At 32.4% G+C, this 26,051-nt stretch overlaps 1 protein-coding gene across 5 annotated transcripts in view; it reads right to left on the reverse strand.

The window, feature by feature from the left end:
* LOC114334477 (3-hydroxy-3-methylglutaryl-coenzyme A reductase) overlaps nucleotides 1-26,051 on the reverse strand; it is a 490,400-nt gene that overhangs the window by 280,410 nt on the left and 183,939 nt on the right. For 3 of the 5 annotated variants that reach the window (XM_050641423.1, XM_050641422.1, XM_050641420.1), the window contains one exon: nucleotides 10,973-11,148. In XM_050641423.1, the coding sequence (XP_050497380.1) occupies nucleotides 10,973-11,140 (168 nt within the window). In that variant the 5' untranslated portion in view covers nucleotides 11,141-11,148. Of the gene's footprint in view, nucleotides 1-10,972; nucleotides 11,149-12,707; nucleotides 13,313-14,833; nucleotides 14,972-26,051 lie in introns of those variants that run through there. The other 2 variants (XM_050641424.1, XM_050641421.1) reach the window with 2 other exon arrangements.

Here is a 26,051-nt window from a genome sequence, read left to right on the forward strand (position 1 = left end):
AGACCTTAACACTATCAATTTATTTACAGGGCTTCTAATAATACCTTGAAAATACCTAATTTTACCATAATTTGTTAATAACAATTAAAGGGGCAATATTTGGACAACCAGCCCACTTCCATTGGATTCAGCGACCCAAAAAACCTATAATACCACCATCAAATCACTGCGAGCTAGAATTTCCCACGGTACCCCTTATGTTGCGACTAGACTACATGTGGCAGGATTGATACATTGTCATGTAGACGTTGATTAATTGAGGCTAAGTAGCATTCAGTTTGGCGGTTGAATTACTTGGCCACGATCTTGTGTGTATATGTATCATTATTAACGTTAATATATTCTTATTGCTGACTTCTTACTTTAGTATTGGTAACCAAAGCCTTCCACATTTTTTTAATGGGTTGGCTATACATTTTTTAAGCAAGATGAGGGGTCCTTATTTGATTTTTTCAACAATTTTTATGTGGAAGAAACCACAAGACCACTAAGTGCTAGAATAAATACACAAAAACAATGGACATGTCCATCAATAGTCATGAAAGAAACAGGCAGCAAAAAGAGAAAAATAAAAAACAGCTCTCATCTTACTAAACGAAGAAAAATGTAGCAAACACATCAACAGAATGTAGCAGGTTCTGGTTACCAATACCAAAGGAAGACGTCAGCAATAAGAATATATCAACATTAATGGGTAAATAGAAAATCAGACACACATCGTTTAAAATAATTAACTACATAAGCACACAAAGATCAGAATGTGAATCAGAGGGTAAAACATCACCCTCAGAATTTTAAATAAAACACATGGCTATTTTGCCTACAAGATCGAGGCCAACTAAGTCTATCAAATTGAATACTACATGTCGCCAATTAATAAACATATAAAAGTCTAAAGGCTACAATAGTTACTATTGTAGTTTTTCTTTTTCATTTCTTTATGTCCCATTACTTTTTCTGCTGCTATCGAAATGTGACCTTTTATTTCTTTCCACGTTTCTTCTATATTTTTAGGGTTTGAAACTTTTAAATTTGCTTCCAACTCTTTAGAATAATTTTTCTGAATAGTATCCGACTCTAGTTTCGCTACATTCCATTTTGTCTCTTTTTGTGTATTTCTTTAATTATTTTCAGTTCCATATGTCATATTACTAAGAAATGGTCAATAGGATGATGGTACCCATACTAACGTATGCGGATGACATCGATATCATAGTAACAAGAAAGGCGACCTGGTCCAATGGTTCACGGCATTGGAAGTAGCAGCAAAAATAATGGGGCTACACCTTAATACTAGTAAAACTAAGTAGATATAAAATATTAAGGTGACAAAAATAAGCTAGTAGCAAAACCCAAAGATGTAACGATAGGGACATATACTTTCAAAGGGGTAAAATAATTAATATATCCAGGCTTCAAATCAACCGAAACAATATAGTATCTGCTGAAATTAACAGATGTATATATCTAGCAAATGGATTAAAGAAACTTTTAACATCAAAAATAGTCACAAAAAGAAGTGAAATATTGAATGATAAAGAAATGATAAAGAAAAATGTAACAAACACATCAACAGAATGTAGCAGGTTCTGATTACCAATACCAAAGGAAGACGTCAGCAATAAGAATATATCAACATTAATGGGTAAATAGAAAATCAGACACACATCGTTTAAAATAATTAACTACATAAGCACACAAAGATCAGAATGTGAATCAGAGGGTAAAACATCACCCTCAGAATTTTAAATAAAACACATGGCTATTTTGCCTACAAGATCGAGGCCAACTAAGTCTATCAAATTGAATACTACATGTCGCCAATTAATAAACATATAGAAGTCTAAAGGCTACAATAGTTACTATTGTAGTTTTTCTTTTTCATTTCTTTATGTCCCATTACTTTTTCTGCTGCTATCGAAATGTGACCTTTTATTTCTTTCCACGTTTCTTCTATATTTTTAGGGTTTGAAACTTTTAAATTTGCTTCCAACTCTTTAGAATAAAAATCCACAAGGAAAAAAGTTTTCCTGTAGTTGGCTGTATACCATGTGATACAAAAACAATAAATGCTGTATAAAAGAATGCTCACTTGCCGTCAAACTTCCAACATGTGAACAAGTCACACCCAAGTTTCAGATGTTACCTAGGGCAAATTAAATTATATTTTAAACATCAAGGCTTAAGGTAGCTTTTTATACTTATGTTTCCTTAACGGACTACTTGAAATGGGCTTTGACCCACATATTTTTGTAAAATAGCATTTTGGTGGCTAACATGTACATTGCACGTAAGCACTGATGATGACTGGTAAACCAGTCGAAAACTAGTTATGTGAATTGATGTGGCCCTTTTGAGGGTTTTTTAAATATACCTTTTATACAGCATTTATTGTTTTTCTTTAGAATAATTTTTCTGAATAGTATCCGACTGTAGTGTCGCTACATTCCATTTTGTCTCTTTTTGTGTATTTCTTTAATTATTTTCAGTTCTATATGTCCTATTACTAAGAAATGGTCAATAGGATGATGGTACACATACTAACGTATGCGGATGACATCGATATCATAGTAACAAGAAAGGCGACCTGGTCCAATGGTTCACGGCGTTGGAAGTAGCAGCAAAAATAATGGGGCTACACCTTAATACTAGTAAAACTAAGTAGATATAAAATATTAAGGTGACAAAAATAAGCTAGTAGCAAAACCCAGAGATGTAACGATAGGGACATATACTTTCAAAGGGTAAAATAATTAATATATCCAGGCTTCAAATCAACCGAAACATATCTGTTGAAATTAACAGATGTATATATCTAGCAAATGGATTAAAGAAACTTTTAACATCAAAAATAGTCACAAAAAGAAGTAAAATATTGAAGATACAGAAGATAAGTGTTCTGTCCCCACTTACGCGTCAGCATTGACGAACATTCATGCTGTTTTGAACGAAAAATCCTAAGACATAGTTATAAAGGCGTGCAGGAAAACGGATTATGGTGCAGGCGTTATAATTTTGAGTTTTACTGCCTTTATAGCCTTTTGTAGATCCATCAAAATAAATAGGCTGCGGTGGCTAGGCCATTTAAAAAGAATGAACAAGGTGAAGCCATCGAAATACATTTCTAATATAAGACCTGATGGACTAAGGAGAAGGGGCAGGCCCAGATCTCGATTTAAGGATCAGGTAGAAGATGACCTCAGTGAAGAAGTGTCAAATGCCATCCTAAAACTCAAAGACAATAAATCCCCAGGAATCGATGAAATATGTTCGAAAATGTATAAAAAAGGTGGTGATCAACTTTTTGCAGCAATTCATAAACTAATAGTGCTTATGTGGCAGAATGAATTGGTACCAGAAGAGTGGCTGAAGGGAATAATATCTCCGTTGCATAAAAAAGGTGATCAACTGGATTGTAAGAACTATAGAGGCATTACTCTGTTAGCATCTGCGTATAAAATCTTCGGCAATGTATTGTTTGAAAGACTAAACTTTTTACAAAGGACATTGTTGATCAATATCAATGCGGATTCACTGCTGGAAAATCAACTATAAATCAAATTCAAGCATATAGGCAGATTATAGAAAAGTCACTAGAATATAACATAGATACCCACCACTCTTCGTCGACTTCAAAAGCAGCCTATGACAGTGTTAAACGAACTGCATTATACAGGGTGTCCCGAAAAGATTGGTCATAAATTATACCACACATTCTGGGGTCAAAAATAGTTCGATTGAACCTAACTTACCTTAGTACAAATGTGATCATAAAAAAAGTTACAGCCCTTTGAAGTTACAAAATGAAAATCGTTTTTTTTTCAATATATCGAAAACTATTAGAAATATTTTATTGAAAGTGGACATGTATCATTCTTATGGCAGGAACATAGTAAAACAAAATTATAGTGAAATTTGTCCACCCCATAAAACTTTTATGGGGGTTTTGTTCCTTTAAACCCCCCCCCCCCAAACTTTTGTGTACGTTCCAATTAATTCATTATTGTGGTACCATTAGTTAAAGACGACGTTTTTAAAACTTTTTTCCCTCTTAGTATTTTTTCGATAAGCCAATTTATATCGAGATGCGGCCAGCGAGAAGCCACCATATACAAATATGTGGTGGATTCGAAAAAAATTCAAAATATCTCGATAAAAACTGGCTTATCGAAAAAGTACTAAGAGTCAAAAAAGTTTTAAAAATATTGGGTTTAACTAATGGTGCCACAATAATAATTTAATTGGAACGTACACACAAGTTTGGGGAGGTTTAAGGGAACAAAACCCCATAAAATTTTATGGAGTGCACAAATTTCATTTTATTTTTTTCAGATGTTGTTGTCATGCCACATGTCCATTTTCAATAGAAAATCTCTAAGAGTTTTCGATATATGAAAAAAAAATCGATTTTCATTTTGTAACTTCAAAGGGCTGTAATTTTTTTTGTGTGCACTATTGTATATAGGTAAGTGAGGTTCAATCAACCTATTTTTGATCCCAGAATCTGTGGTATAATTTATGACCAATCTTTTCGGGACACCCTGTATAATGCAATGATAGACTGTGGGATTCCATCTAAGTTAGTTAAGTTGACCCAACTAACAATGCAAAACGTAAGCTCATGCGTAAGAATTCAAGGAGAAAACTCTACGTTCTTTGACATTAATAATGGTCTAAGACCTAAGACATGGGGAACGCGCTGGCGTCCTCTTTAATATTGCCTTGGACAGGGCAGTCAGAAAATTAAATATTAGACTGCATGGAACTATTTTTAATAGATCTACGCAAATTCTCGCATTTGTTGACGATATAATTATAGTGGGCAGAAGTATGAGAGAAATGGTGCAGTGTTTTACAAGGCTTGCGGACGCGGCAAGTAAATTAGGACTTGTGGTGAACAAGGAAAAAACCAAATATATGTTGGTTTCTAAAAACTCCCGAAATATTTAACAGAGAATTCAAATTGACAACCATACCTTTGAGCAAGTCAAGGAAATCACATATCTTGGATCTCTAGTAAACTCAATAAACACGACAATCGACGAAATAAAAAGACAAATAGCAATAGCAAACAGAACTGTTCACGGTCTCCATAAACATTTAAAAAATACAAATGTAAAAGGTTCAGTAAAGCTCAATATATACAAGAACTTAATAAGACCGGTTTTGATATATGGGGCTGAAACGTGGACCTTATCTCAAAATGATGAAAGACTTCTTGGTATTTTTAAGAGTAAAATTCTTAGAATGATTTTTGGGGACGTAAATGAAAATGGGCTATGGCGTCGAAGATACAACTTTGAACTGTATCAGTTATACACCGATCCAGATATTGTGAAATTCGTTAAAGTGCAGAGACTTAGATGGGCTGGACACATTGCTAGGATGCCAGATCACGAATGCACTAAGAAATTAACTTTTTCAAAACCAGAGGGCACAAGAAGTAGAGGACGACCACGAAGAAGATGGATTGATGATGTGGAAGTAGACCTAAAGATTCTAGGTGTCAGAAGATGAAGGGAAGTTGCCAGGAATCGACAGAAGTAACGACTTCTTTGGGAGCAGGCCAAGATCCACAACGGATTGTCGAGCCACTTATGATGATGATGATGAGAAGATGACCTACGAGTGTTAAGAGTACGAAATTGGAAAACCAAGGCGAGAAATAGGAAGGAATCTGGTCCTAGAACACACCAAGACCAGGTATAGGGCTGAAAACCAGGCCTGACCAGAAAACAAAAATAAATTATTTTTCAGAGGTTAGTGCTGAATATTACCCTATATGGATCGGAAGTATGGTCCATTGCAACAACAATACGAAATAAAATACGAACAGTTGAGTTGAACTTTATGAGAACATGTCTACAAATCACCAGAGGATAAAATAAGAACAGAGGAAATATGGAAGTAGAATGCTCAATTACAAAAAAGTTGGAAAACAGAGCCCTGATATAGTACGGGCATGTACAAAGAATGTTAATGTTGGAATAGGATCCACGGGGAAGAAGACGGAGAATAAGATCTGTTATAGGGTGGTAAACGTACATAGGAAATGCTATAATAGATACTTAACTTTAACTTAGTAAAAGTAACTGTGAGAATAGAGTGCTCTAGAGGACCAAAACTGCAGACTCGTAATAGGAAAAAGCCGAACAAGAAGAAAAAATTATAAAATTTAAATTGCAAAAACGAAAATAGTATCAATAATAGTTGTAAAAAAGCTCAATTACATTGTGTTATACAAGGAGGGTCATAAAGAGCATATTAACCCTCGTAAGGCGGTGCTTAGATTCTTACGTAAACAACGGTGCGGGGTGCATTTGTACCCCGTGTATATATATTTATAAGTAAAAATATCATAGAAAATGGTATAGGTACATTTTAATGACTTTTTAAAAGTATTGGATTAACTTTTTAAATGATAATTTCTTGAACAGTGATTAAAACAAACAATTATTTTTAATATTACCTAAATTAATATTTCAAAAGATCATTAAAAGGTCAAAGATATTTTGATTATGAAATTTATAGTTCAGGACCACCGTTAATGTATTATTATTGCTCAATAACAATGTTTTACATTTTTTTAATTAACAACTATAGCATTACTTTTTGGCAGCAATTGACTGAGGTTGAGCTATAGATTACCAGTGAGTCGACATTATTTATTGCAACCTACAACGTATGCAGAGTATGCATTCCAGGAAAATTAGCAAACATGGAAGCTAAGACATAGAAGATAAGACATACTGGAGCTGAGTAAGATTAGATAGCCTGGCTCAAGAAAACAAAAACAAAGGAAAGTTACATTTATTACTCCCAAGGAACCAACCCAGGACATCAATATGGAACAATCATACGCTTTCGAACAAAACAGCACAGTTGGTTATATACTTCGACCATCTGAAGAATAGAATAGCCAGCGCTACTGAAAATACTAAAACCTCATATAGCAGTAAATATAATCCCGATGTATGCTCCAATAAGAGAACAAATCGAAGAGTTTTATAATGCAATATACACACACCTGCAAAATTAAAGGAACACCTTAAAAAATGGGACATGTTTGATATCTTGAATCTCCTAAACCGGTTGTCCGATTTGAATGATTTTTTTGGTATGTTGTAGTGTAGCCTTATTATCTAAGAATATCAATGTAATAATATTGTTGCTATGTCATTTTATACCGGGTGTAAGAATCATACTGTTTCGTTAAAGTTCGGAAAACCCTGTAGAATATTCTAGCGTATATAAAATATTGAAATTAAAACTCTATTGTAGCTGTAGCCTTTAGCTTTCTTAACATTTTCTTTTTTGATTCATTTGCTTATGTTAGACAATAAAAAAGTTTGGTACTTAAACAACTAACCATGTTCTTCATCAATACAGGTTGTTTCTAAATAAGTGCGACAAACTTTAAGGGGAAATTTTGCATGAAAAAATAATGACAGTTTACTTTATTTATATTTCCGCAAATGCTTCGTTCCCGAGATACGGGACGTTGAATTTTTTCTTACAAACTGACGATTTATTTTTTGCTCTAAAACCTGTTGAGATATGCCAATGAAATTTGGTAGGTTTTAAAAGGTAGTTATTGCGCATTTTTTGACTTACAATTAAGAATTTTTTATTCGCCATTGGCGTGCATACGGGATATATCTAAATTGTTTATACCCCAATGCGCGCCAATGGTAAATATAAAAATCTTAATTGTATGCCAAAAAAATGCGCAATAACTACCTCTTAGAACATACCAAATTTCATTTGCATTTCTTAACTGGTCTTAGAGCAATAAAAAAATCGTCAGTTTGCAAGAAAAAATTCAACATCCCGTAACTCGGAAATGAAGCAGATGCGGATATATGTTTATAAAATAAACAGTCATTATTTTTTCATGCAGAATTACCCCTTAAAGTGTGTCGCACTTATTTAGAAACACCCTGTATTGATGAAGAACATGGCTAGTTGTTAAAGTACCTAACTTTTTTATTGTCCAACAAAAGCAAATTAATCAAAAAAGAAAATGTTAAGAAAGACTAAGGCTACAATTGAGTTTTAATTTCAATATTTTATATAGGCTAGAATATTCCACAGGGTGTTCCGAACTTTAATGAAAAAACACAGTATGATTGTTGCACCCGGTATAAAATGACATTTACCTGTCAAGCAACAGTATTATTACACCGATATTCTTTAATAATAAGGCTACAACATACTAAAAAATCACTCAAATCGGAAAACTGGTTTAGGAGATTCGAGACATCAAGCATGCACCATTTTTAAGGTGTTCCGTTAATTTTACCGGTGCGGTGTGTGTATAAAATAATGCTACTGAAACAAGATATGAAGACTTCAACGCCAATATTGACAGTTGTGTTGAAGAAGAAACAGGAGCATACAGTCTCGGCACAAGAAATAACAGGGAAGATAGACTTTTAATAGTCAACACCTTCTTAGCGAATATTCCAGACACGTATACTGAAGTGACCTGCAGACAGAGAAGAAAGAATCATATGGAATTAAATTGATTTCATTCTACTCGACCTGAAGTTTAAGAAGTATATAAAGTAAATAAAAATCTGCTATGATACAGATATTCATAATGACCACAATCCATTTGTAGTCTCTTGAAGTTTCTGAATGACGAAGGAGCAAGAGTGGCAATAAGAATAGACATTCTTCTTCTTTTTGTGCCATGCTTGTTTTCAAGCGTTGACTATCGTCGTAATAACAAGCTAAGGAAATGTTTCTCGGTCGGCAGCTATATGCAACAATTCCTCGACCGTTCGACCTGTCCATTGTCTAATGTTACGCAGCCAGGACAGTTCTTTTCTTCCAACCTAGCGTTTACCTTCGATTTTGCCCTGAATGATCAACCGGAGTAAGCGATATTTAGGTCCTCTCATTATATGATCGAAGTATTGAACTAATAGGTCTATTATTCGTTGCACGTGCTGTTTATCAACTTAGCTTTGAGGGTCGTGTTGTGTATTTAAGTTTAACTAAATTATTTAAGGTGCATTCGTAACTCGTTGGATCCATGGTATTTTCAAAATCCTTCTATTGCACCATATCTCAAATGCTTCCAAATTCTTTATGTTGTCTACTTTCAGTGTCCATCTTTCCATTCCATACAAAAAAGTCGAGAACAGGTAGCATGTTAAGGCTCTTATTCTCAGCTCCAGAGAAAGGTCTCGATTAACAAACATTTTTTTCATTTTTATAAATGCTTTTCTTGCAATTTCGATTCGTGTCCTGATTTTTCTATCTTGGTCGTTGTTTTCTGTTACCCAGGTTCCCAGATATTTGTAGTTATTCACTCTTTCTACTTGTTTTCCCTCGATATCTAGCCTTCCTATTGTATGTTGCTTAGAATTAATCATGAACTTGGTTTTCTTAACGTTCATTCATAGTCCATATTTTATACTGACTTGATGCAATCTATTTAGGTACTACTCGTTGCAGTGCTTCTAAACTGTCTGCAAAAATAGCGGTGTAGTCTGCGAATCTTATGTTTTTCAAGAATTTTCCGTTTATTGATAATATACCCTGTTCTTCCTCTGAGATTGCTTCCTTAAAAATAGCTTTAAAAATAGCTAAAAATATGTTTGCTGAACAATAATTGTTTAGCTGTAACTAAAATATATTTTTAATATACATATAACACTTTTAGTACCTATATTGTTGTGCATTACTACAAAATGTATACGTATCGTAATAGTTTATTTTGACAGGATATTTTGGCACTACTTTGAGTTTTTTGAAAAATTATAAAGAAAAAAAGAAGGTCACTTTGTATTTGTGATAATTTTAGGCGCGAAGTTCTTTTACAAACCAGTGCGCATTTCAAAATTAAACGTCTTGAAATGCACACGTGTTTGAAAGCAGATATGCTCCGCCGTTTACGTGCCGATTTCAAAACTACCCGGTCTTGAAATGAACACGGAAACGTAAATACGCGGCCCTCACATCCCAGACGAGCGAGTGTAGTTGGCCACAGTCGCTCGCATAAGAACCCACGGTAAACTACTTTTGTGGATCCACAGAGTGGCCGGCCACAATCGGCCATCTGTTATCGGCGTAATTTGTAAAGATTCTTCATTTTGGTTGTTCAAGTTTCACATACATAGAAGTGTCGTCAATGACATACTTCTACTGCACATTACAGAATAGACATTACATAATTAAAAATCCCCGTCGAGATAGAAATATAAACGATACAGAACTTAGTACGAAATGAAGACAATAAAGAAAGATGGAATGCTTTAATAACAAAAATAAATAAGATCCAAAAAGATGCTATTACATTCACGAAAAATGACAGCAGGAACAGAGGATGGATAAGAGGAAGGACATAAGAAACTATGGACCTAACGAATGTGAGGCGAAAGCATAAAACAAACAGAATTAAAACAGAGCAGCTGAATAAAATACTTATTCAGAATTCAGAGAAGCTAAAGAACTCCAGAAAATGATAAAAGAAATCATATACAGACTCAGAAAGGGACAAGAAACAATTTAAGAATTAATAGTGACGAAATAATTATGGGGACAGAGGACAAAAAATGTGTGAAATAGAAAGAATACATCAAAAAACTTTTAGACAAACAAATAGATAAGGAAAGTCCAGAAGTAACTACGGAGAAGTTATTCATGCAATAAAAATACAAAAAACGAAAAAAAGTCTACACTTAATAACATATATATTCTGTAGTCAATAAGATATGTAATACCATCAAACTGAATAAAGATAAATACAATTAGGTATGCGGGCAACACCGTTCTAATAGCAAACAATGTTTTAGAGCTACAAGACATAAATCCGTAGTTTTTTTGGATTGTCAATCTTCCAATTTGGATCCAAAGTTGATCTTAAGGTATTTGTCACAATATGATATAAAATAAAATTATAGCTATTAAATGGTATTTTAGTCATTTTTAATGGGTCTCAAAGAATTATTTTGTAACTTACCTCATTTGGACATTTCGTGCAAAACCTGAAAGTATGTTTTAGTGGAGGTGCTGGATGTTGCTGGTCTACAGTCCACATACATACTGTTAACGTTAATGTGGCTACGATGACTTCCCACGGGTGCGTAGCACAAAATTCCCCGTGTGCTCCGAAAAAACGGTCCCACATTTTTACGTCTGTAACAAAAAGAAGAAATACTATAATGCAATTCAAATTTACCAATCAAAATAAGTATTTTTTGTATAAGGATGTCTTTTCTGAGGTTTGGGTATATGTCAAAATGAGTAAGAAAAAAAATTGAACAGTGGATTCCCCACCAGCTCAGTGCTCCCATTCTTTCTTTTCAATGTATATATGTATATGCTAGACTTTTTACATACTGTTTCTCAAAAATTTTCGCATGCCCATGAGGTAACACTCACGACTAGACATAAACTCATAAATACTGAGGCAAAACGTGAGTTGAAGTTATAAATGAATATTTAAAATAGTTATTTCCATCTCAATAATAAAATGCCTTCCCCTAGATATCATAAAAACCATTGAGAACATCTACCAATATAACAAAGTGAAAGTAAAAATAGACGGACAACTTATAGGATCTATCATAGGCAGCAGACTAAGGTAGGAGAACTAATTGAGCCCTACTCTCTTCAATTTAATTATTGATGAAATTATCAAAAGCGTCGACAAAGGACGAGGATACAAAATATCAAACAAAGTAGTAAAACTAGTATATTACAGAGACGACGCAATATTGATAGCATAGCCCAAGATGAAGATAGTCTGCAAATATTGGTTTATATATTTAACATAAGAGAAAAATAATTTAGTATGACAATGTCACCTCAGAAAACTCAAACAATAGTTATCAGAGAAGAACGAATCAGATGTAAAATAGAAATTGATAGCATCAGTATTCAACAAATAATGAAAATAAAATACCTTGTAAAGCTACGAAGACCTGATAAAGAAGTCAGGAGTCAAGTATAAAAAGCAAATAGACTGACAGGATGCCTTAATAACACTATAAGGTGAAACCGACATATTAACACTGAGATTGTAACGTGCCCCAAAAAGAGGGTGTAATTTATGTAACATGAAATGGGGAATTGAAATTTGACAAGATGTTGATATGTCATATAGGGGGATGTTACATAATGAAGAACATGGCCACGGTCGCTACTGTCTCAGAGCTTTAAAAAGGGGTGGATTCTTAAAAGGTTTTATGATATACTCTTATTAGCTTAGAAAAATTAAAAAGATAGAAAAATCGAAATAAAGATGTATAATAGAAAATAAAAAATACAAAAATAAAATATTGGGCGCCACTGGTTACCTTACGCAACCAAAATTTCACAAAATAGAAATATAAAAAGAAAAATAGATAGGTCACTAAATCAAAATAAATAGTCACTCAGAAAATATATATAAAATACAAAATACTATAACGTAACTTACTTTATTTACTTTATACTCAATATTTTATACTTAATATTTTATACTCAATACTCTATACTCCATATTTTATACTTAGCCAATTTCTTTATTGTTCTTACGATGCAAGAGAAGGAAAGGAAATAATAAGATTTGTATTTTGCAAATCAAACATTATTTATTAAAAAAACAAAGAAAATGAATTTCGGATCTCTCGGTGTTACAGATTGAGATCCAGATTATCGAATAAAAAAAAATGAAACAAAAAGTTCTACAAACATAAAAATAATACCCTTACGTATCACTGTCCTATTTTCTTCTGGTTGTTGGTTGGTTTGTAAGTCCCAGACGCTATTTCACTACGCGAAAGTCACTTCACAATATTTACAGGTACAGCAACAGTACATAAGGTTTATCCATAGTTTATAAAAAAAAGTTTTTATAGAAAAATTCAGCTTTCTACTCGAACAAAAATATTTTAGAACTCAATAGTCCTTTTGAATATTAAACGGGATCAAAATGAAATATATTAATATACTTCATGATTTGACTGTAATGTTAAACTTAGTAATGCAAAATGAAACTTCTAACTCCTACTTCCGGATCTGACCGCATAAAAAAATATTTAATACCAAAAGTGGTATGAAATCATCTTGGCGATTCGCTTGAAAACAGCGAGAACGCGGTAGTCTACGCTTTGCTTAGACCATGATAGGACCAACACTAACTAAACACAAAAAGCTTCTGCAATACACTTGCAAAACTTAGCTGGAACTGCACTGCTAATTTTTACCGGTAGCCGCATATCGCAGCCCGAGGCAACCGGCAAGATCTTAACTTGTCGATAGCTCTCTCTCTTGAACTAAACTCGATGACAGCCTTACTAGAACTGATTAACTCCTTCTCCCCAAACTAAAATCTCTCAAAATCAACGCCCTCTCAAAATCATCACAGGATCCATCCCATCAACCAATTACAGATTCAAATTCCTCAATCAATCAATCTTGGCCAATCAGAAAACCTAAATCATACTACGCCAAACATCTAATTTGACGCCATGCAAAATTTCTCCACCAATAAGGGATACTTACTTGCCGTAAGCAAGACTTTGGTTTCTCACTACAAACTCAAGGTCTTGACAAGTCAGCGATTCTGCACGTGTGCTCAATGGGTAACACTTGTTTGTTGTTTACTCAAAGCTGTTATCTCTAAACACGTATGAGATAGCATAAACATAACAGCGACATCCTGGCATATTTCAGTCTCCAAAATCAATTAGCTCTTTGTCGGCAAGCTCCCATAAAGTATCACTGAGACACTCAAAGACAATCACATCATATTTCAAAACGGCCAGATAAATAAAATACGTAATATGTGGGAACGTAGAATCGACAAAATACACATCATGCGAAAGATCTATTAGGAACTACGATTCTTCGATTCAATATACAGGGCGCAGCGAAAGTGTTACAAATGTAAACTGGGTCGGAATTTCAAATAACTTTGGTACCGTTATAAGATGAAGTCAAGAATTCATAAAGCCAGTGTAAGACCAATAATGACATATTATGCATCAGAAACCAAACCCGATACAGCCACAACACAAGACTACTGGAGACAGCAGAGAAGAGAATACTGCGAAAAGTTACAGGAAACACGCCGAGAGATCGAAAGAGGAGTGATAGCATTAGAAGAAAATGTAACGTACAGTGTGTAAACGAATGGATACTAAATAGAAAAAAGAATGGAATAACCACATAAGCAGAATGGGGGAGACCGTGTGGTCAAAGTAGCAAGAGATAACACCAATCGGTAGAAGTATCGGTCGACCGCTCAAAGATGGAATATCAACCTTCCATCTTGATCTTGATACCAAGAGGTATTAAGTCACCAATGAACAAGCAGAATTGCTTATAAAGTGGAAGAAGAAGAGTACTCAACACAAGTAGTGCTCGCTTGATATGAGAAAAAGACATAATACATAAGTAAATATTCATCAATCTAATACTTATAAAGTTTTCTCAGAAAATACACAAATTGAACACTAGTTCTATTATAGACGAAGAGACCAAAATGTACATTAGGTTAGCTTGGGTTAGGTTAGATGTAGATCACAAGTGATGTAAGAGACAACTGCACGATGTTAAGAGAAATAGAATACAAGTCTCTAATGGGGAAAGTATTGAGCAGGAAAGATAGAAATATGTGCTAAATAAGTACGATATATAAACGAAAGGAAGACCGACAAATCTAATAGAATATAAACGAGAAACACAGGAAATTTCGTAGGTAGGTATAGGAAATATAATACAATCGAAAACTAGGGCACTTTAATTTAATACTTTACAGATTTAAATAATCTCACACAGATAAAAAAGTGATAATTTTGAAGATGAAAATGTCATATTTAAAAATAATACTTACACGATTGTATATACAGTTGATATTCAAAAAACTATTTTCAGTGTCTCGAAAAAGCTAATATCATTAAGTTCCACTGACGAAAAAATTAAACCGAATTGACCAATTACTAACTGAAATCTGTTTTAAACAGAGTGCGAAAAGTAACATATATCCAGCCTCATAAATATCCCGGAATTTCCCAATTCCCTAAAATCTATCTGTATAATAAATGATTCAGAGAAAATATACAGATGAAATTGGCATGATGATCTTTGCAACATTATGCTTTATTATTCTTTACACGTTACTAGGAATTGTTTTCACTTGAAATATTTCAACAGCCGATATATAGAAAAACGTTACGGGAATATCCCGAATGACTGGCTCACTTCCAAGATTATTTGATTTTAAAAAGGGGATATCGATTAATCGAGAGTGAAAATACAACGAAAAAAGTATATTGCTACAAAAAGTATGGTTTGAGAATTCATGACAACTTACTGGACTATAAAATTTTTGATAATGTACGGGGTCACTAAAAAATAATCATGAAATGTCCTCTGCAGATTGTTTTCATTTAATGCTTGATTGTTTTCGCTCCCTTGTTGTACTTATTGTCTTACAACATTTAAAAAATTGTGAAAACTTTGAATTATCTATGTTTTTCTGTCCTGTCCGTCCGTCTGTCTGTCTGTGAACACAACTTCTCCGTTCTTAGACTAGACAGAATGACAAATGAGGTGTCGAATGAGAGTGTGAGTTATAATCCAAATATGGTATTAGAGGTAAGAAATTTGACCTTGGACTTCCGGTTCCAGAGTTGCAACCGGAAGTACTGTTTTTTAAGTCGCCGAAATCGTACAAGCTATATATTATTCGAGGCGCCTTAGCAAGACGAAAACAAGTATATATTTCCGGTTTTCATATTACTTCCGGTTAAACTTTTATGACCGGAAGTTTGTAAAATTGACTCAAAATTAGTGAAATCGTATATAGATCGACGCAAAGTTACATAAAGAGTTCAAATATCTACTTCCTGTCACGTTGTGTGAAAACCTAGGACTTACGAAGTCCAATTACTTGTTACTGATAAAAATAGTTGGGCCTTTGTATGTGCCGCCGAGAAGAGAAAATCTTTTTAGATATTTAGATGTATCAGTGCAAATTGCTATATCACCTTTTGGTAGAATTTGGTCTTATTATTATGCTATTATTTATTTTACAAAGTTATAAAATAATCGCACTTTCTACCTCAACAATTTAAATTCATTAGTATGCCCTCTTAGTGACTATTAAAGCACAAATGACATGGTAGTTACTTGAATGAGCCACATAGCGTCAATCATAGTCATAAAGAAGAATGAAACTACTTGTAACCTTTATACAAGGTGAGGCAAAAGTAATCACACGATGTTCTTTTGCGGTATTTTTTTTAACAAAAAACTTTGGTCTGCACTTTGTAAGGGAACATCTTCAAATCTTTCACCAAAATTCTTGTCGATGATGCAGGCTCCTGTTCGATATTTTAAGTAACAGTAGCGATATTCTCAGCAAAACAGCTCTCTTTCTTGGGAGCACCTTGTGTTGTCTCAGTGTCTTCAGGCCAAACGCTTGCAATGTTTGTCCAGTTGTGTCAACTGTCAATTATCCGCTTTCTTGCGAAGTAAATCGATTCATGGTAAAACCGAATTGATATTTGGCGCCATTTGCAAAAGTTATAACGTCTTGAAATAGGGTGACTATTTTACCACACCTGTTAGCACGTTTATTTTTAACTAAACTAAATTGAACTTTTTATATCAAATGATCCTTGTTTTTTATTACTTATTCGGCCAATTTCCTTTTTAGGCACCTCAGATATTTTCGATGCGGTTCATGTCTGGTGTTTTGCCAGGCCACGGCAATAATGCTTTTAACTATATAGAAAGGTTCACTATACTGCATAAATATTTTGAGACAACTACCAAATCATTCGTTTATTTGTGAAACCAATCTTGTCTGCAATATTCTTTTATACTGGTCCTATCGCAGGGTTCCTTCTTCCTCATATAAACGCCCCATTCTTTTGTCACTCATTACAGGCATTGATTGAAATATTGGTCAGTTCATTACTGGGGTGGGATGTTTAGTTCTTATTATTACAAATTCTTTCTCATGTTTTTCCTTTGGACGTATTTGGACAATTTTGGAATTATGATCCATAATTGACCAAGATAGACCAAGAGATTGTGCCTACCGAAACAGAGGTCGTCTACCAACACGTTGTAGGGGAACTGGGAAAAATTGTAACGCGGTACAAATGTAACATTGCTTCTAAACATCTTGTTTCTGGTCGACTAGAGCTGGCAACGCTACATGTGAGAAAGTATTTAGTGGTGTAATGTTGACCGTAGTTTGGCGATGTTAAGTGAGAAGTTACGTTGTTAGACGAAAATATTCGTTTTTACGCCAAGCGAGTAAAATTAATTAAATTTTGTATTTTTTGGATAATCGCTCTAGTTTTAGAGTTATTGTTTAGAAAGGGTGACATAAGAATTGAGTCATATTATACATTTATCAATATATTTATTAAATTGAGATTAGATTTCGTGATCTGTTATAAAATTCTGACAAACCATTGGCATGTCGTTGTGGTACAATAATTGTAACACTAGCAACGGGTACATTTGTAACGTGTATTTCCCATACCAGTATATAGATACACATTATCTAATGTATGTATCACTATGTATGTGTGTATATATATAAATAAATATATACATAAGTATATTTATTAATAATATATATACAGGGTGAGCCATGTTCAACGGGAGGACGATTCCTACGGAATTCCTTCCGTAGGAATACGTAGGTCAGTACCGGCTACAAATTAAAATTTGTGAAATATATACAGGGTGTCCCAATTTAGCGTAATGATATAAAAACATTTTTAAATAGAATAACCTATATTTTACTTTAATTTTGAATTCTACTGAACAAAATAATGTTATTTTATTCAACATTCCCTATACCTATTTTTGACAGATTTCGATTTATGTGGGTTTTTCTGAAAATGTACTATTCGCGAAATTAATTAATTACACATTATCGCATGAATTTTAATTAACGTCTTTTTGTCAGTTAATTGTCAACTGTCCATGCTTTACATCAGAATAATTACCATTTGAAACTAATCTACAGAGTGTTCGCAATCTGAAGTGTCAGTGCTGTACAATATTTTGTATAATTACTTTCTTAACTTAAATGGGACACCCTGTATTTTACTTTAATTTTGAATTCTAATCAAAAAAATAATATTACTTTATTAAACAATCCCTATACTTATCTTTGATAATTTTCGATTTATTTGCATTTTTTTGAAAATGCACTATTCTAGAAATTAATTAATTATACTTTATTAGGTACATAAAGTTCTAACTTAAACAAAATACCCTATATTTGAATGCTGTAACAATTATTATAATCAAACTATTATAAAATTTTATATTAATATCTAGTATCTTCAGATCTATTTGCATTATGTTACCTGGAATATTAAATGTCGTTAATTACATAGCTCATTATACATTATAAAGAATGCCATGAAAAAACAAAAGGTACCTAGCTGTCAAACTAATAGTCACACTATTAACTGTATTGCTTTCAGTTAATAGAAATGGCAGATTATTCAATTGAAGACCGAGTAAATATGATTTTAATACATGGTGAATGTGATCAAAACAGTTTGTTAGCATCAAGAGTCTATGCTGAGCGATTTCCCTTAAAACGTCATCCTCGTAAAGAAGTATTTGAAAGACTCTTAACAAGGTTTCGTGAAACTGGCAGTGTTGTTTATACCGTGTTCGGTATTTCGTAAAAATACCGAATTAGAAGTTATTCAATCAGTTATACTTTTGCAGTCATACAGTCATACTTTTGCAAAATATCCCTTTAAATATTAGAAGAACAATGTTTCTGCAGCTAGACGGTGCTCCAGCACATTACACGCGTAATGTTAGAGAATATTTAGACAGAAAATTTCCCGGAAAGTGGATAGGTAGGGGTGATGCTGTCAATTGGCCTCCTAGATCACCTGGGTTAACATCAATGTACTTTTTTTTGGGGATATATTAAAAGTTTGGTTTATCAAACTCCACCTACAACCGCGGAAGACATAAAAACGCGTATTCGTAATGCGTTTGCAACAGTTACTCCAGAAATGTTAAGAAAAGTAAAACAAAATTTTGAACACAGAGTGAGGTTATGTATTGAAGAAAATTGACACCATTTTGAACATTTAATGTAAATTATTTTTTTCCAGTGTGTTTTGTAACTTTATGTAATAAAGTGTAATTAATTAATTTCAAGAATAGTGCATTTTCAAAAAAAAAACGCAAATAAATCGAAAATTATCGAAGATAGGTATACGGATTGTTTAATAAAGTAATATTATTTTTTGATTAGAATTCAAAATTAAAGTAAAATACAGGGTGTCCCATTTAAGTTAGGAAAGTAATTATACAAAATATTGTACAGCATTGACACTTCAGATTGCGAACACTCTGTAGATTAGTTTCAAATGGTAAATATTCTGATGTAAAGCATGGACAGTTGACAATTAAATGACAAAAAGAAGTTAATTAAAATCCATGCGATAATGTGTAATTAATTAATTTCGCGAATAGTACATTTTCAGAAAAACCCAAATAAATCGAAATCTGTCAAGAATAGGTATAGGGAATGTTGAATAAAATAACATTATTTTGTTCAGTAGAATTCAAAATTAAAGTGAAATATAGGTTATTCCATTTAAAAATATATAACTTTATATCATTACGCTAAATTGGGACACTCTGTATATATTTTACAAATTTTAGTTTGTAGCCGGTACTGACCTACGTATTCCTACGGAAGGAATTTTTAATATCTTTAGCCGTTTCCCCGGTAGGCTCCGTCCCGTTGAGCGTGGCTCACCCTGTATATGTATATATTATATTATAAACGTGTGTGTCTGTTTGTGTGTGTGGAAAATATTTTTGATTTATATGTTTGATATTATTTCAAGTAGTAGTAAGTAGGTCTTTATATAATATTTAATTCTTTATTGGTTTATAAATATTTATTTTGGGAATAAGTTGCATAAAATTCCATGATTTTGACATTGTTACATTTGTCCCCTTTATGTGTTATAATTGTCCCTTGAATGGCTACAGATGTAACACTTGTTGTTAAGTTAAAATTATGCATTTTTCTAGTTACCTAATCAATAAAACTTACAAAATAAAATTGGAAATTGAAGTCAAATGTTCAACCTATAGTCCTCTATGTTTATATCCCACTTATATGGAACCCATTTTTAAATAAAAAATTACAAGTAAAAATTGTTACAATTGTACCCGACCTCCCCTACTGACGACTTAAACGTTACCATAGGAATTAGATGCAAGAGGCACAATATCAAAATAGGTGGAAAATTATGAGGGAGATCTATGTCCCGCAGTGGAAAAGCTAAGATCTCTATATACATTTAGTCTTCTGGAAAAATTCTAAACGGAGTTTAATCGTCTTGTTTTATAATGAAACATCAACCAAATTTAAAACTAACATTACTATAGAATAATATTAACACTCACCAATGCAAAGTTTATAAAAGTTGAACCCAAATAATTCATTTGAGTAAAAAATTATGTATAGTTGGAATGAGTCGAATTACTGCAAACATTCTATTGCGATCTGTCAAGATTTGACAATTCAATATAAAAGTTTCAACATATTTAACCTAATTAAATTACCATCATAAAACCATGAACATAAGAGAATAGAGAAGAAGGGCACAAGAGAGATCTGAATGGAAGGACATAGCCAGAGAGGCAAAGACCCATCCAGGGTTATGATGCCAAAAGAAGAAGAAGAAGATGTAACATCATTATTGACTAATTGTTATTGAATCCATTCAGCAGCCCTTTATTATTGTGAAGATACTTTTAAAGCCATTCAAATTTAAAAAAATACTAAAGTTTCTAGGGGTCTTATAATTTGAGCAGGAACTGTAGTTGTTTCATATCTGATGCAGAAATACGAGCGTATCCAGGACTGGAAAAATAAATTACCAGGACTGGTAATGACCTACTTGTACATAGCTTGTATGATTGTATATGGCGACTAATTTATGGCCTTTATGTACTGAATAAAAAATTATCTAAAACCATTTTTATTACGTAATCTTATGAAATGAGTCATTTAGCTACATATGAATAATATCTTATTAAGCAATTATTTTGTTCAATTATTACTATGATATTCCATCAATACAATTTCAATCCATTCAATCAGTACTCGAATAATGTATTGCTATAAACCTGTTCTTTGTTATTATATAAATTATATGAAATCCAGCACTTTTAATCATTTTATTTATTATTAAAGCTATTAATAAAAGACAAAAACAAAAGGTCCTCCGCAAACAATAAAAAAGAAAAAATATAAAAAATTGGACAGGGACATTAGACATTGAGTTATATGCGTATAAATATACTCACAATATATTATTATACAGTGTGTATACGTAAGTTGGAAATATATGGGAAATTTTTTTGTATTATTAAACTTTCGAAAAAAAGTTATTCTTCATAAAAACCTTTTCATGGTTTAAAACCTAAGATGCAACCATCAAATATCAAATTTTATCAATATTACACGAGGTATGAAAAAAATATGAATTTTGCTCAAGAGTAAAGTAGATATCATTATATATCGCAATAAAGCAATTTGTTATTATGAAAAGTTGTTTGGAATTAAAAACTATGTTTTAATATACAATTACGTCCTTTTATTTAAAAAAAAAATTGGAAATTTTTCTCAAATTACTGATACCGAACATACTTTTTATTTATTACAAATATGATAACTTCCGTTCCGATAAAAAACGATGAGCAAATCTTCACAAAACAAGATTTTTATTAAAAATCTAATTAACATTGAAGAGTTAATAACCTTTCAATTCGTTGTAACCTTGTAACATTTTAGCGATGCAGTTAAGTATTAAGTATGTAATAGTTCGTTAGATGTAATACATTGAAAATCGTTTTAAGAAAGAATAATTATTATACATCAGGTTTCTGAATTGTTTTGACCTCCTCGGTTCCCAGATTTGACGCCACTCGATTTTTTCTTGTGGGGTTATCTACAGGAAAAGATGTATCTTCAAAGGCGATTTACAGATGTTGCTCATTTGGAAAGAGTCACTAAAGAATGTGTTCAGAGCATTGCTCCGGTTATGATTAGGAGGGTCTTGAAAAACTTTTGTGATAGAACAATTACCTGTATTAAAGCCAAGGCGGATATGTTGAGTGGTTCGTGAATTTAGTGAATTTAGGGAGCTAATATTTTTAAATGATTTTAACAGAACGCAGACATGCTAAAACACAAGGCAGACATTAACTAATGGAAAGGTTCTTCAATCTTCAATATAACGGAAGAGTTATCATATTTGTAATAAATAAAAATTATGTTCGGTATCGGTAATGTAAGGAAATTTGCAATTTTTTTTCAATTAGAAGAGTGTAATTCCATATTACAAAAATTTTTAATCCCAAACAACTTTACCTAATAACCATTTTCGATATTGTGAAATATAAAGGTACTTTACTATTGAGCGGAATTCATATTTTTGAACATGTAAAATATGACTACTTTGTTCCCTGTTCCCTAACAGTTTAATATTAAGCTACATGGAGCATTCAAAACAGACAACAGAATTAACGGAATAATAACTACTGATGATAGTAATTGATGGTTCCAATTATATCATCTCAACAATGTGGAACTGTCTAGAGAGATACATGTACATGGTCTTGTTTATGTTGTATACGTCATAATTGTTCTCATTGCAGTCTAATAAATGGCTGTCAAAATAATACATAACGAGGTTGTTCCAGTACTAAAAATAAAGAACAATAAAGCAGTTTGACCAGATGATAAGCCTGGACAAGTAGAGATACCATTAAGAAAGACAGGGATAAGTTGACTGTGAGGTCTATTGAATAGAACTATGGAGTTGAACAAATGCCAGGTGATTTAAAAAAGTAGTATCTTTGTACTTGCGTATAAAAGTAACAAGGTGTTTAAAATAGCTGAAGGTGTTGCGAGTAGTAAGATTCAGTCTGTTGGTTAGTTAAAAAGAAATAATAACACCGAATTCATGATCCAGAGATGAGAATATTTAGATGAATGAGTGGAACTGGGTCAAAAAGTATTAAATTAAAGGTTAGTGTCCAGTCTGTGCATTAGTAGTCCACATGTTCAGGATACCTTCAACGCCAAAAAGAAGAGTCACATATTACAAAGGAAGGATGAGTATGATGTTCCTGGAACGAGCAAGAAAAAGTGAAATAAGATATGGTGGGTTAGACAAGAACTGTATATAGAAGGGAACGAATATTACTATGGACTAATATTACTACTATGTAAATCTGATTATTGATATGCTACTACTATGGGAATATGGGGATATGATACTTCTATGGGAATCTGATGATAATATGATTCAAGATAAAAACTTCAATGGGGACGACAATAATAAATCTTGTAAATTAATGTGTATTTTGCCGCTAAAACAATCCTCGGTGTACTTCGTTTACATTTACTTAAATAAATAGTTTAAAGCCGACAAAACTGCCTTAGATCTAGAGGTCGAAACGTCAAATAAAGAATTTGTTTGAAATTGTTGTTTATTCCCAATTTTATTGAGATATTGTTGTAAAAGGAGTTAATTTACAATTTGTTATACATAGTATTTAAGTGTGGCATCAGTTGATTATGATAATCAATAGTATTAGAACTAATAGACAACTAAGACCAACAAAAACAATGAAGATCCTATACAGGGTGAGTCATGAGGAACTGTGCATACTACCTCGAATGGAGGCCCCTATGGGGAATAACAAATGACCATTAAAAAGCGTCTGCTCCCATTGTTTAATAATGTACAGGGCGAGTTGTTAATTTTTACAGAAATTTGTATTCGTCATAATTTTTGAACGGTACGATTGATGTATCTCTTATTTTGGTCAATTGTTACACTATTACCACCCAATCAACTAATTTATTCAAACTAGAAAAAAATCAGGCCCGGCTTTAAAAATTAGTTCGCTTTGGTCTTAGAAAAAATTTCACCCTGTATACGGTTTTTGAAAACTCTAATAATAATTTTACAAATTGGACAAATAGGCAATTAAAATGGCATATTTATTTTTCCCCACATGATTACTTAATTTTTTTTAAAAAAATCAAATTTGACTAATCCATAAGTTTCCACCCAATCAACTGATTTATTCAAACTAAAAACAAAATCAGGCCCGGATTTAAAAAATTAGCTCGTTTTGGTCTTAGAAAAAATTTCACCCTGTATATGGTTTTTGAAAACTCTAATAATAATTTTACAAATTACACAAATAGACAATTAAAATGGCTTATTTATTTTTTCCCTGCACGATTACTTCATTTTTTATAAAAAAAATCAAATATGGCTATGAATTAAAAGTTTGGCGAAGTGAACCATATATTTAAAAATAATAATTTTTTTTGCAAAATGTATTTTTTTTAACAAATATTTAATTTATACATATATATTAATACTTCCACAGCTTGTGCTATACGCTGTAAATAATAAAACCCTTTTAGCTAACTTCAAGAGGAATTTCAAAAGGAAGAGGTTGTTTTGAATAATACTAAAACATCGCCCTGTATAGTATTTGTTTAGTAATTCGTAGGTAGTGTCATTTTATTGAATTCTCAGAGTTTTATTTCAAAAGGCAAAATACAGTAAATTTATTTTTTAAATTAACGAAAAGGAAATACATATTATGTAGAACATTGAACATAAACGGATTTATTTGCATGTTTAAGTAAATTTGACAATATGTATGTGTGTACAACAATTATTGTATACATAGATACATAAAAGAACTTAAGAAACAAATAAAACAATAAAACAATTTTTTTTTGAAATTTATAGCGATTTAAATCGAAACGAAATCCATCTTTGTCGGACCATCAACTGTCTAATACACCTCCTGAGAGTTAGGGATCATTTCTAATAATGTTACAAGAATCAATAATTATATCGATTACTTAGTTCCTGTCGCGTATTGATATTTTCTCGATAAACCATTTCTTTTAATCGACCGCATAGGATAGGGAATAGTCGACAGGGTTAAAATCAGGTGATCTAGGTGGTCATGCATGAGGCCCTCCGCGTCCTATCCACCTATTTCCATAAGTTACATGAAGATGTTGACGAGCAGCAACTGAGAAATGTGGTGATGCCCCATCGTGCATAAAGTACATATCTCGGGCGGCTACATTGGCAAGTAGATTCGGCAAACTATTTTGTAAAATATAATAAGTAATGCAAAAAAGTACAAACAGTGTAAGAAACACAAATAAATAATAACGATGGCGAACGAAAAGTCAAATTATGTACTCAAACAACGAAAATGAAAATTATCATTTTTATACACATACATAGTATTAATATATGGTGAGAAGGTAGTGACGCAAAAAACGAGAGGAAAAATATTTCTTTTTGTTTTTGTTTAATTTAGGTTTATTTGTTTAGCTCCTTTTTGACAAACAAATATTGTACAGGATGATGTTTTAGTTTTATTCAAAACAACCTGTTCCTTTTAAAATTCTGGAAATTGGCTAAAAAGGTTGTATTATTTAAAACGTATAGCACGAGCAGTGTTAGTATTGTGTATGTTAGTATTTTGAATAATACTAAAACATCGCCCTGTATAGTATTTGTTTAGTAATTCATAGGTAGTGTCGTTTTATTGAGTTCTCAGAGTTTTATTTCAAAAGGCAAAATACAGTAAATTTATTTTTTAAATTAACGAAAAGGAAATACATAAAATATTATGTAGAACATTGAACATAAACGGATTTATTTGCATGTTTAAGTAAATTTGACAATATGTATGTGTGTACAACAATTGTATACATAGATACATAAAAGAACTTAAGAAACAAATAAAACAATAAAACAATTTTTTTTGAGATTTATAGCAGATTTTCGAAACGAAATCCATCTTTGTCGGACCATCAACTGTCTAATACACCTCCTGAGAGTTAGGGATCATTTCTAATAATATTACAAGAATCAATAATTATATCGATTACTTAGTTCCTGTCGCGTATTGATATTTTCTCGATAAACCATTTCTTTTAATCGACCCCATAGGATAGGGAATAGTCGACA

The sequence above is a fragment of the Diabrotica virgifera genome, chromosome 10 (assembly GCF_917563875.1).
Source record: "Diabrotica virgifera virgifera chromosome 10, PGI_DIABVI_V3a".
In the NCBI taxonomy this organism is placed as follows: Eukaryota; Metazoa; Arthropoda; class Insecta; order Coleoptera; family Chrysomelidae; genus Diabrotica; species Diabrotica virgifera.